The sequence below is a fragment of the Anguilla rostrata genome, chromosome 10 (genome assembly GCF_018555375.3).
Source record: "Anguilla rostrata isolate EN2019 chromosome 10, ASM1855537v3, whole genome shotgun sequence".
Taxonomy (NCBI): domain Eukaryota; kingdom Metazoa; phylum Chordata; class Actinopteri; order Anguilliformes; family Anguillidae; genus Anguilla; species Anguilla rostrata.
In genome coordinates, this window is record NC_057942.1 from 16,954,889 (window position 1) to 16,968,583 (window position 13,695).

At 42.8% G+C, this 13,695-nt stretch overlaps 1 protein-coding gene across 1 annotated transcript in view; it reads right to left on the minus strand.

Annotated features, from left to right (window-relative positions):
• Window positions 1-13,695, minus strand: part of cacna1ba (calcium channel, voltage-dependent, N type, alpha 1B subunit, a) — a 186,895-nt gene that overhangs the window by 158,296 nt on the left and 14,904 nt on the right. The window contains 1 exon segment of the mRNA XM_064354484.1: window positions 12,226-12,365. Within this exon segment, the coding sequence (XP_064210554.1) occupies window positions 12,226-12,365 (140 nt within the window).

Consider the following 13,695-nt stretch of genomic DNA (forward strand, 5'->3'; position numbering starts at 1 on the left):
CATTATCTGTATGCACCTCCCTAGTAGCCTGCTCAATACAAACCTTATCTATTCCAAGAAGACCTGACAAATTAGCTATGCAGCGATGCTGAATTTTAAGGACATTTTGAGTAGCGCCCTGTCGGCTCAGCCTCATTTAGAATAGTCACTACATCTCTCTAAAATTCCAACACATTTACCTTCCTGTCTTAGTGCCAGACTAAGCATACAAAAAACCTATCAAAACAAGCTCATTGCAAGTTGCAGTTGATGATTTATACTATGATTTGTAAGAGCTCATAATTTGGCCTTTTTCCATTTTTAAATCACTTAAATCATCTTGGCCACTACATCAGGGATATATCAATAACCTTCCTGAGATCGCTGAACACATCAGCCTCCCAAGTTGCGAAAATGCTTACTATCTGGTAACATCTAACTTCATGTGAGGTGTGTAAGCCGTTGTTTATGACATTGCCTGTCACAGCTGCAACAGTGGAGCACCCGTTTTCTAAATTACAATTAATCAAGAACTATCTGAGGAGCAGCATTGGGCAGGGAAGACTGAATTGACGTGCTATACTTTCTATCAAGAGTTGTCTGTGCTTGAGACCTGAAACTGAAGGAAATTTTCTATGAATATGTGCAACCAGGGCTCGTCAGATTCCCTTCAAATGAGTGGGCAGACAATGTGCTAGCCGGTTTCCAGCTAGCTGGTGATGTGAGGCATCAGATAAAGATCCGGTGTGTAAATTCTTCCCAATTTCAAATTCTAGCTCCCTGTTCCATCGTTCCATCATGGAGTACTTTTTAATTAATTCCGTTCCTGAATTTCCCATAGTATATGACCCTGCTGTGCCTACCTACAACAACACCAACAAGAGGAATGCAGCTTTTAGGAATATAAAAATTGTCAGTGTCTCTGGTATGTAGATAGCTGTTAGGCTATGTGTAAATGTTACAGAAGATGCTAACAGACATGCTAATAGCTTTTTGATGTCAGTTCTGTGGTCCTGGCTTTCTTGCTTCCATGGCATTTTCATATTTCTTTATTTTATTCAAATAGAACAATGATAACACAACCATCAAACACAACATACAACATTAAACTCTGGGCAACATTTAACAAACACAGCGTGTCAAATGTAGAAAACACCAGCTGATCTCGTCAGAGGCAGTGTGACTTCACCCTTATAATTAAGAGTTGGGCCATGACCATGTGTCTGTGGTTTTGATGTGTGTGAGCAAAGCTGCCATAATAGTAAACCTTGAACATTAAATTTTGGTTAACGGGGATGGGGGGGGGGGGGGGGTTGATTGTGCATTGCCCCCTGTAGCTTTAGAGAGTTTAAAGACAGACAGTGAGTGTCAAAATGGTAACAGGTGAATTTTATTGTAATGTGATTATATTGTTACCTAGCTAGATCACTAGAGAACTCCTAGCCCAGTGATCTAACGAGTAATGTCACAGTCACAGAAAAATAAGTAAAAAGTTAAGCAAAGGTTTGTGTACTGCATCAAAATAACTACACTTTAATTTTCTGGTCACTAGTTAAAACAGGCTTCTTAGCTCATGTCAGTACTCCAGGAGACGACAATGGAGAGAGGAGCTCATCAACCCTATTAGCCAGGCACTGGGAGTGGGATGTGTAGCGGCATTAGCTCCACTAGCTAGTTAGAAAACAATACGTTCTTATTCAGAGGTGTTCCCTACCGAGTTCAGGGCCTGCCCTATGGTTTCTGTTCCATTCTGTCGAAATTGCGAAAATAATATTATTTACCTTGTATAAACATTGGATTGTGTGGCCCCCCTCCAGCGGTTGTGGCCCTAAACAACCACATAGACCGTTTATGCCACGGGCCCGCCCTGACCGAGTTCCATTGATTGAATATTGCAAGTGCCATTTCCTTTGAGTGTCAAATATATTAATTGCCCAACCCCTGCTTTCCACCATCTGACACCCAAGGCTCTGGCAGTCATAATGGTTGATTTCAGTCACTGTAGTCACCAATTAGACTTCACTGCTTTAGATAGATGTCACATTTTCTTGCCATACTGTACCATTTATATAGCTTGTACAGGACACACACTTCCACACATTTAAGAAAGCAACACCTTGAATACGCTTCCCTAGATTCAATCAAAGGCACTTGTGCAATTCAGTCAAATAAGACTGAGCAATTCATGTGCAATTCAATCAAATGGGACTTTAACGTTCAGTCGAATAATGGTTATAAGTATTTGCCTTACTGCTAATAAAGCCTGAAAATCTAAGAAACAGGAAAATGTAAATTATGGTGCCTGGGCTGGAGGAACTACCTATATTTAACCACAGATTTAAAACGATTAATAAAATATAACAATCTTATATTATCCTCGGTTATTTTAATAATTGAGAAATTACATCATAGCTCATTTTTACGGTATATTAGGTAAAGATTAATTAACTAGTATAGTTTTCACACCTTTATGTCTAGCATTGGGGGCACATGATGTTTACAAAAATTGTTATGTTGCAATTGTCATATAATGATAAATAGGTCAATAAACTTTGCTCATAATACATTTTTTTCAGAGCTACTTCAACTGCAACCAAAATTTACCTTGCAAATGATATTGTGTAAGAATATTCCACACAATTAATGATAGCTTGGATATGTAATGATGACTAACAATTTCACAGTTTTATTGAAACTTGATGTGGATTCATCTGTATAAGGATTTTTTCCCCACTGAACACAGGTTGCTTGCCTCATTTTCATACAGCATTAAAGCAAAGCAGGCTTTAAAAGTCAATGACCTTGGACCACAAATAGTTGTAATGTTGATATATAATGTTCATCTCAATTTAATACTGCAATAAGATAAGACACATTTTTTCCTGCATAGTCAACGTTATATGAGCAAAAGAGAGACCTCTGTTTATAGATTAATCTGCATTAAGTTCTAAAGTTGTTAAAAATTATTACAGCTATAGTGCAAGCATTTTTAACCAAATGATCTACTCTGCGTTTTTGTGTCTTTTCATAGCTGTATAATAGTGTACATGCAAATCAGCCTACATTCACGTCTTTCATTAACATAATACGAGCTTAAACTTTTGTTAAAAACTGCCTGGGTTGGAGCAGTGACCTGCATATATCAACCACAGTAGATTTAAACATTAGGCTATATTTGAAACGAACACAAATGCCGTTGATCTTGTCCTTATGTAACTAAATGAAACCACAACATTTCACTGACATACAATTACCTATATGCTTTTTCTGTTTTACTTTAATTTTAATCATATGCTCCTATATGCATCAAATGACTGAACAAAATGGAACAGACTGTATTATTGCTCAGTTCATTCATTGACTAATTTAATTATACTATCAAAAGAGTATAAGCTCTTCTTGAAATAGAAGCAGTCCTTTTTCCTATTGTTTTATTATCTTCCTAGTTCTGTGGAACTGGGACATTTCAGTGAGTGAATCTAGCATGCTAAATTCACTCACTGAAATGTAAACAGTGAGTGAATTTAGCATGCTAGGAAACAAACACTTAGCACAAACAGACAAGTATCTATCAGCATGTGACCAATCAATCACAACCCTAGGTGTCTAGTAATCACTCAATGGATGCTCAAATTCATTTGCAGAAATTTTAAATTTCACTTGCAACACTGAGATACAATAAACAAGTAGTTTTTATGGAGATATGCTTTACCAGATTATAATACCATATTTGGCCTCAAAAGTGATTGGAAAGCAGCATTGCAGCTAATTAAATGAAAGCAGAGTATATACTTTCTACAAACTATTTTACAATTTTCATGCAACAATTAAACTAGAAAGCTGGCGGAACTAAGTATGGCTCAATGGCCACGTATAGCCTACATGTCACTTTTGGTAGTGCATGTAAACAGAAAAATGTTTCTTGGAACATAAGCAGATAAATGGCTAAATTGAATCCCCACCACCACTTCCTGTCCTTTGTTTGAAAAGCTAGAGAAAAGCAACATTCAACATTGAACGCTTACAGCACCAAAACAGAAATGAATTATTTCTTCATGTAAATGTTCAGCCTTTCCATGATAAGGTTGTAGGTCAAAGGCCTGACAAAAGGGAATTTACATTTTAAGAGCTACATTTAGCTTCTACTGAAATATTTGGTTTAGTTCATGTATAGATATATACAGGATAGTAATGGCTCGGCATTCATTATACCCATTACCTCTGAAAGACCAAGTCAAAAGTCCTTCTTTGAAACCCACTGAAGCCAACCATGCTAAAAAGATCCTGTGATAAAAAGATAAACATAATCTCCTCTCGGGTGCAGCAAGAAATATATCAAGATGTCTTGGAATTGGGACAAAAGATAATATGCACCAAGGGATTAACACGGGTTTATCACGTGGCCAAAATCATATGTAGTTGCAGTTGGGTTTTAAGCATGAAAGGTAAATAAGCAGTAGATTATCTTGTACTAAACCACAGCAAACAATCATTGTTTTTCCTGCTTCATACAAATTTGACTAATCACCAGAATTAGCTCACCAAACCATGTCTGTGAAGCGGAATCATTTCATTTGTATTTATCTGCAACTGAATCCAGGCCTAAGTGTATTTGACTGAATCCTGCCAATTATTTGTGATTATATAAAAAAGTACGTCTGGCTAGTTTCGTCAAGATTCTTCATAAAAACAAACCCCCAAGTAAAACCCCATTATGAGGATGTTAGTGGGGTGGTGTGGCTGTTTTGCTCATGGAGAGAAGCTCCGTCTCCCTGATATAACTGAAGAGGAATAATCACGGCTCTGTGTGTCACACAAACACCATAAGGTCGGGTGCCGTTACTACTGTTACCACAGGAGGAGGAAGAGAGTGAGAACAATAACAAAAGAACACCTGCTCTTGGTATTGGCTCTGGAACAGGTGCTACTGTATGAGTGTGAGCTCACGGATCGTCTGCTAATTGGGTGGCATTTACTTGCCAACCCCCCGCCCAACGCCTACTCGGTCTCACACACACATCATTCTCGCGGCTCAGTGAGAAGGAAAACTAGCCACCGCAGACAAAGCACCTTCTCTGCTGAGAACACGTGCCTGGTTCTGTGCACCAAGAGGCAGGTGATAGGCAAAGAAGGTAACAGTGTGGGGGGAAAAAAAGCATCTGTTTCCACAAGGTTTTTATTGTCAACAAGCAGAATGATACAAAGCTCAAATACGAGCCCTTTTTGTTCTTTTGCACTAACAGTATTTATTATTCTTTAATATTTCTTTATTATTATTTATTATTATTATCATTCTTATTATTTCATTATTATTCTCATTTATTAATATTATTTATTATTATTATTCTACCCTTTACAGCAATCTTCCTTAGCTTCCTTAGCTTTTTCCTGATGAAATTTGAGGAAGGAGGTTATCATTGTGAAATAGCGATGCTCTGGCTGCAAAACACCCCAAACTGAAGTGTTACAGGGGTGCACAGAGCTGTGCAGGTGGAACACCGCGGAGGGAAAATAAAATAACATAACAACGAAAATCCCCCATTACTCAAAATGCTCTACCCATTACTCTGAGAGTCAACCTAATCCCTCAGCCATGAAGTGAGGTCATATGAACAACAAAAAAGCCACAAAATGTACATCAGTCACTGAAGAGGGGGTCATCAATCACAGCCTTCTGACATTCTGAGATATCATCTCCATTCATTTGCAAAAAAAAAAATGAATAAAAACATAAGCATGTGCACGCACACACACAAACACACACATATACAGAGGCACGCGTGCACACTTGCACATGCATATTTATGCACGTCGACAGACCCGTTACATACAAAGCATGCTCCGGCAATGTCACAATGTAAAGCCACGCTCCAGTTTCCCCCCCCCCCCCCAGCACCCCAGGCCAAATGCTGCAAGGCCCAATGTGCCCAATCAGCGACATATAGCCCTGCGCACAGACCAGCTGCTGCAGCCCTAAGTTCTGTGCGCATGCGCCTGCACCCTCGTCTCAGCTACCGTGGAATCCCGAAGGCCCCCAGATGTTCATTTACATTTAAACAAGCGAGTGACAGGCCATGGCGGAAGGAGAAAAGCACGGACTGAGGGTCCAGCGCGACTGCAGCGTGAAGCCGTCGCTCCCCCGGAGACGTGTGAATAGAACAAAGAAGCGCGGCCGGGTGTCGCAGCCTCGGCAGAATCTATTTGTTTAGCAGCAGTGTCAGGGGGCGCCACCATGCCGGTTACTGTTATTGGCAGAGGAGGGCTCTGAGCGTCAGAGCTGAGACACAGTGGCGCAGCGCTGAGACACACACACACACACGGACGGAGAGAGCCAGAGACTAAGGCAGTGCGTGTGTGTGTGTGTGTGTGTGTGTCTGTGAGTGTGTGTGTGTGTGTGTGTGTGTCTGTGTGTACACGTGTGAGTGTTTCTGTGTGTGTATATATGTGTATGTGTGTTTGTGTGCATGCGTGTGTTTGTCTGAGTGTTTGTGTGTATCTGTGTGTGTGCACGCATAAGTACGTGTGTGTGCCCAGTGAGAGTATGTGTGTGTGTGTGTGTGTGTGTGTGCATGTGCCTGTGAGAGTGTGTGTGTGTGCATAAATGCGCGCGTGTGTGTGTGTGTGTGTGTGTGTGAGTGTATGCATGTGTAATTAGAAAATATGGGGAGCATTTTTCTTGCCCTTGTACAAAATAATGCAAGCTTACATGAGTATCATCTAAATACAGTATGCATTGAGTTCTATGAAAATGTTTTACTGCCAAACCTTTCATGCATTTGGGTTAACCTGGTGTTAATCCTACCTTCAGCAAACAAGAAGCCCACCAGCATATGCATCTGCAAACCAAGATATTATGAGCAGTTCATGTGTTTCGATGGATAAAAAGTAGACAAAAACTATTGGATCCCACAGTGACTTCTGTGAGGTAGAATGAGGTTTGAGAGCGGTTCCTAAACTATTTCTGAATGATCTGGCAGACAGCAAATAATAATAATAATACCTAGAGTCTGGATCGATACAAACTAGGCCTGTCTCAGATTACAAAATGAAAAACACCGACAGAACTCTTCAGGCATTGTAAGCCTACTTCAGATAAAGATATAGATCCAAAAGAGACACTATCTGATGCCTTCTGAGACACAGAACCTACCATGAAGAGCAAAATATCCATACATAAGCACATACTATCGATACACTGGTACCCCAAAGCAAGAAAGCAAGCACATCCTTTTTCAGTAAGAAAACTTGTTCCTCTCCAGACTCTATTTCCAGAATTTATTTCTTATTATTATTCTAGTCCTTTCAGACCCAACTCATCCTACAGTTTTTAAGATATATTTAGTATATTTTACTAAAAACTTTCTACTGGACCTCTACATTTTGATTTTGTTGTTTTTTCTAGAGAGCTGCACAGCAGTTTCCCTGGCTCAATATATTATTGATCTGGGCACAGGGAACAGGAGATTTATACTCTTATTAGCGACTTGTATTGTCTGATTGGGACTGAATAAAGGTCTGACGTTGCCTTTGGGGACAAAATAATCTGAGGCCTTTTCCTTGAAAAAGCAGCATATCAAATTAGCTAAAGACAGCTGGGTGGAACTTTCAAATTAAGGACTTTTGTCTTATGGGCCAGCAGACACAGTCAGTTGGAGAGATAGGTGGGACCCTTTGAATCCATAGCTTCTGAAAAATATCAAAACCTACTTCAATGGCACGAGAATATGAATTCAATATCAATTCTTTGTAGCAGCCTATCATACATTCATCATTTAGCACGATCACACTGTACATAGTACTGGGAGTAACTGCTGCAAGAACTGGGGTAACTTACTAAAAACCACAATTCTAGCGTCAGGTTGCTAAACTAAAAGTTCACAAAAGCGATTTGTCTGAAATTTCATTCCAAAAAAGGTCATCAGCAAGACAAACGCATGACAGTCGTCATTCGTTAAACTGTCCCCTTAACAAATCACGTCCCTCATCTGCGAAAACAGATTCAGCACCGCGCCAGCAGAATTGGATTTTTACCCATCAATTACATCAATTTTCCCAAATCAAACAGGCACTATTGATCTGTGGTCCGTGCCCATCTGGCTGTCCGTTTGTCTTTCCCCCGCCAGCCAGGAGAGGAACTTTCGGAACGCCGCGAGCGTTTCCATAGCGACGCGGGGAGAATGGGGGTGGCCGTAAGCTGGCGAGGCTCTTCGGCGCGTGCGCGCGGGAACACGCCGCTTTAAGAGGCGTGGCGTCACTCAAATCGCCGCGATGCCATTACCAGGAGCTTTAGGGGTGGGCGGGGCTAAAATGCAGTTAGGGCGTCTGGACGCCCGGCTCCAATTCAATCACGCTGCTCTGCTCTGCTCTGCTGTTCCGCTGTATACACAAACACGCCGGGGCGAAGCGCGCGGTGCGTCACTCTGCACGGCGCAGGAGAAACCCCGGGTTCCGAGGGGAGGAACTGACGACACGTCAACAGCCCCAGGTTCTCGCCAAGAGGGTGTTGGCGGCGAGCATCTTCGTCACTCTGCCGTAATGACTCTGGCCCCATTTACCTGCCCCATAATCCCCCTGGACGCATCTGAGCTCATCCTCCTCAATTAAGCTTAGCTGTTTCCACAGAGGCCGCAGACCACTGTCAAAACACATCTGATAAAAAAAAAACGACATGCTAGGTTGACTTATAAAGATCTTATAAAGAATAGATAGGCGAACAGCGTCATACACCGAGCTTGCTGTTAAATATTCTATTTTTCCACATCTGTGGAACCTTCATTAATAATATAATTTGACATAAATTAGAGATGGAGGGAGGTTGTACCATTTCTTGCAGAGAGACAGAAAACATCGATTTTGTTGCGCGTAAGAGCGCAACCAGGAGGGCAGAGGCCACGCCACCCATTGGCGAAGCCCCGCCCTGCAGGAAGTTACCGAACCGCCCGCCTGACGCGCAAACCTACCCGGAGGAATAAAGATGCGTCATAAGCCACACCCACTAATCCAACCAATGCACGTCTGCAAAAAAATAACGAAAGGCGTCAAAAGAATACAAAAGCACCTTAAACCAACAGAAACAGTGAAATGCGCAGTGTTAAATAAGCTCCAATAGAGTAAATCATATTAGCCTCACAGAACTCTATTAGATTAGATTTACACTTGACCTTTTACGGTTTACGGGTACTAGGCACCGTTCGACAGTGTACTGTGTGCAGGACTGGTGACCATGCCCTCACCGCTGTTGTGCCTGATGAGGCCGGGGCTCATGCAACGATGCCTGCGGGCTGACGTAAGTCTCCCAGGACCGGCTAAATAAAGCTCACCACCGTCAGGTACGGCACCACCGCAGGAGCCAGGCAACTCCCCATCGGCAACCTTCGCGGGGAAGATCGCACCGCCATTTTTTTAATGGTTCAGTTCGGGAGTGGGAGGGGTAGGGGGAGGGGAGGTGGGATGGGCTTATCGTTTGGGGAAGGTCCCGTTGCCGTATTCATCATGTGACCTTATTATCACCCAGGCAGCCGCTGCACGCTGATGAAGGAGCCAATGCAACGTTAAGCCCCTCTTCCCTCTCACACCTTTCCCTAGCTGTTTCCACAGGTCGCCTGTTACCTGGGGAGCAGGAGCCAACACTCCTCCTCTTCATTATGTTTTGTCACCTCCCTGATCCCATGCTACCCTGACTCCTCCACCTCTTTTCAGCCACATTCCTCATTCTCTCTATCCTTTGAAGTCATCCTTCCCAAAGATTCCTTATGTAGGAATTCAGTGACATTGTACAGTACATATACATATGGACGTATACATACACGCACACGCACATTCTAAATATTCAAAACTACCCCCATTCTTGATGGGCTCAAATCTCAGTGGTTCTACTGCAGTAGGGACTAAGGGGCAGGTCTGCAGTGGAGACACATGCAACCGGAGGAAGAGACATATAGTGCAAATTGACATTTTCTCTTGCTCCACTTTTTCTATTCGATACAGATACAGTGTCAGCTCTGTACATCCTTTAAATACACACACACACACACACACACACACACACACACAAACAAATGCGTGCACACACACACACATCACATGTATTTCATGTGCATATTATATATACAGCATATACATACACATGCGCACACACACACACACACACACACACACACATTACATTACGCAATGAATCTAACTTTAGAAGGAGCGGTCCTTGAAAAGCAGGAATCAGAAAAACAACGATACAATGTATCACCACCAAAGACAGGCAACAACAGCAGCCACAGCAACAAGAGCAACAAGGTAGAATAACAACATGAAAGCTGGTTGGCAAGGAGTCATGTCGAATTCATCCAATTTTTCTGAAGGCCTTTGAAAGTAACGTCTGTCTTCCTGTGATGTGCTGCCGTGACAATGCTCTCAGTGGCCCACTCAGCAGTTGGGGTGATGCACTTTTTATGAGTCACAAGGGGAAATACTAAACAGCAAATCCATGGCATCAGAAGGATATCATAAACTTAGCCAACTGGATGATTTCCTTATACAGGATTGTTGCTGCCTGCCTCCCTCGTACTGTATTTCAGGGAGAGGAGGGGGGTGGTTAGTGTAGTTTTATAAAGGATAACCTTATAATGATAATGTTCTCGTGCACTTTCCTGCAAAATCAAATACACCCTGCAAGTCTGAATAGGCACAACAGGACCCAATCCGACACCCCCTACCCTCTTCCGTCTTTGTTACAGCTACCGGAGATGCATGAGCCCCCCAGCCAACAGGGGCTAGACACACTGCACTCTGCTCTGTGTGGTTTTAAAAACAAATCTGCAGCATTGTAATGGCGTATGTTATTTTTGTGATGTGTCAGTACCTCATTGGATGTTTACATTATTATTATTATTATTGTTATTATCGTTGTTATTATTTTTTTTTTATCACAATGACAATTACTACATGAATCCTAAGTAGTAGAGCCCAGAATCTTTGGTATCTTTGATACTCGTGAGTACGAGATGCCCCAAGAGAAGGTGATGTCACTCCCCTAGAGCCAGGACGAGAGCGCCATTACATTTCCTCGGCTTGGCTACGCTAAGTGTTTAGCTGCACCGTGCAGACAGTGAGGGCAGCTAAATCCACAGCATCCACCTCCTTTACAGATGCACCCTGTGTCCACTGATTCACTCATTCATTGATACGAAAAGGCTGACCAATTTTCAGCAATCGACGCGTAACGCAAATCATGCCTCTGTTCATTCAGCCCTGACTTCACTCTCCGGCCTATTCAGAAACCTTTCCTCTCTCCGACATCTCAGCGCCTTCGTCCGTTTCTGCGGTGCAGCCTCTCATTTCACAAACCTGCTTTTTCATATAGTACAAAGTTTCATGATGAGTTTGTTTTGGCCCACCCTGCCTGTTACTGGTAATATATGGTCATAATCACTCCACATAAAACACTCCACAGGCAGTAAGTCGTTAGATTGTTACTTTGGCCATGACTGATCTCATTTAAATCAAACATCTCACTAATTAAGATGCTCACGCTGATGATACCTTTGATTACACGCGTGTCAACAAATACAAAGCACTGAATAATTTATTTTGGCATAAGCCCAATAATAATAAACACCCACATGCAAAACACCTCCATCATGGCTGACCTGTCCCAACATCCAATTACATCATAGCATCCATCTCTCAGCCAGAGACCTAGCAGAGGTGCGTGTAGCTCCACAATGTTTCATTAAACAAAAAAAAAACATTAACATTCAAGAACAGATCACCATTTTGTTTTAGCTACACGTTAGCCACAGACAGCTTTGCTCATTGTGAATGCAGGACACTATTCAGACAACTCCGATGTCTTAACGGCATAGAAGGCAAACTCGATGTAGTCCAAGATTTCCTATAGAGCAAAATAATCCAAGGCACCAAACCCTATCTTTCCTGTTTTGTTCATAGGCCATGTCTGACAAGTTGCATCTATGTGCATTTCCCATTTTCAATCAACTTTTTTTGCCTCTCCGTGGCTTGTCTATAGTTCTGATCCAAGAACTACCTCATGTTTTTTGATGAAGTCTTGAGATATTTCCCACTCTGCTGCATCCAACACTTTCTGCCAGTCAAATGCAGCAGGCGTAACAAGAAACAGTGTAATCCAGTCAGGCCTACCGATTGACTGATTATGAACGCTCTTTCCTTAAGGCAATCTAGGTTTGCACAGTCACCCACGCGGTCACATGAACAGTTTCCCCTAGGACTCACCCGGTCAGGACCACCACAAAATCCATCACGTTCCAGCCGTTTCGGAGGTAGGAGCCTTTGTGCAGCGTGAACCCCAGGGCGATGATCTTTATGCCGGCTTCGAAACAAAATATTCCAATAAAGTAGGGCTCCGTGTCGTCCTGCGGGGAGGGAAGAGGGATTAGATTTTTGGTTGGAGGGGAAGAGAGGAGAAAATTAACCATGAAGGACAATCGGGTCGCAGAGAACTAGAGAGAGAGAGAGGAAGAATAAAAGAGCACTCTTTTCTCTGTCTCCCACCATGCGCCATAAGGGCCATGGAATGAGCTTCAATTTGGCTTTGAGAGAAGAACAGAGAGAAAAAGGAACACAGCATTTAACCAGATGCATCTAAAGCAGCAGGGAATTACTTGCCGAGAGATGGAGACAGTGCAACTATCAATGTAACAATTAACTTTTTTATATCTTCACTTACAGACTTCACCAGAAATAATTTTTTTTTAAATGACATTACCATGCGGTAATAAGAACAAAACCTCAAAGGGGGACGGAATAGATTGTCTGTAAATGTGATTTAGTGGGCGGAGACCTAGGTGTGTCAGAGGCGAGAAATCTTTGGCTTGGGAACAGCAGAGCTTTGGACAATATGTTGAAGACAGACAGCAGCCATAAAAAACTGACCCTCCGATGTAATATCTCTGAATATCGGAGATATACATAAGACTGAAACAAAAGAAGTAAAGGCAACAGTCGAATCACCTGCGCCGAAATCTAATCTAATATGCGAGCAGTTGGAACGGAAGCACACTTGACCAGAGAAATAGCAGCGAGCCTGATCTGATGCCAAACAGCTGGCACAGGTGGGACATGAAGCCACTGTGAAAATGTGCAGATCGCTTCTTCTTCTGCTCATCTGAGGGGATCCCCTGTCGGTTCCCAGCCCCTCGCTCGCAGACAGAGAGAGCCTGGGGCCTTGGCTAATGAACTGCATTCATATACAGCCTCCCATCCCCTCCTGTGGCTCCAGAAGCACTTTGCGGAGAGAAGTGAACGACGTCGACGACTTCCGACGCGTGGCAGCCGTTTTCGTGAAACCCTCCATCACATGCCGTAAACTGAGTCGGGGAAGGATTTGTTTGGCCAATTAGAATGGGGATGATGGGTGGACTTTTGGGGTCCAAACCGTGAATTTTTGCTGGGGCACCAGGGAATCCCTTAAACTGCGATAGAAACGGCATGTTTTTTTTTTAATGGTAGCATCAGTTTAATGGGTCCCCTGGCACATATGGTGCAGTCACACTACAGCCTTCGCTCACCAGCAGACACAGGCCCCACCCCTTCCTGGAGAGCTCACTCACAGGCATTAACAGGTCCTACTCCTTGCCGAAGAGATCTCACGAATAAAAATAGGACACGCTCCTTCATGAAGAGCTCACTCACAGACCTCCACCCTTCCTGAAGAGACCTTAAAGGCACTCCACTTCCTGGAGA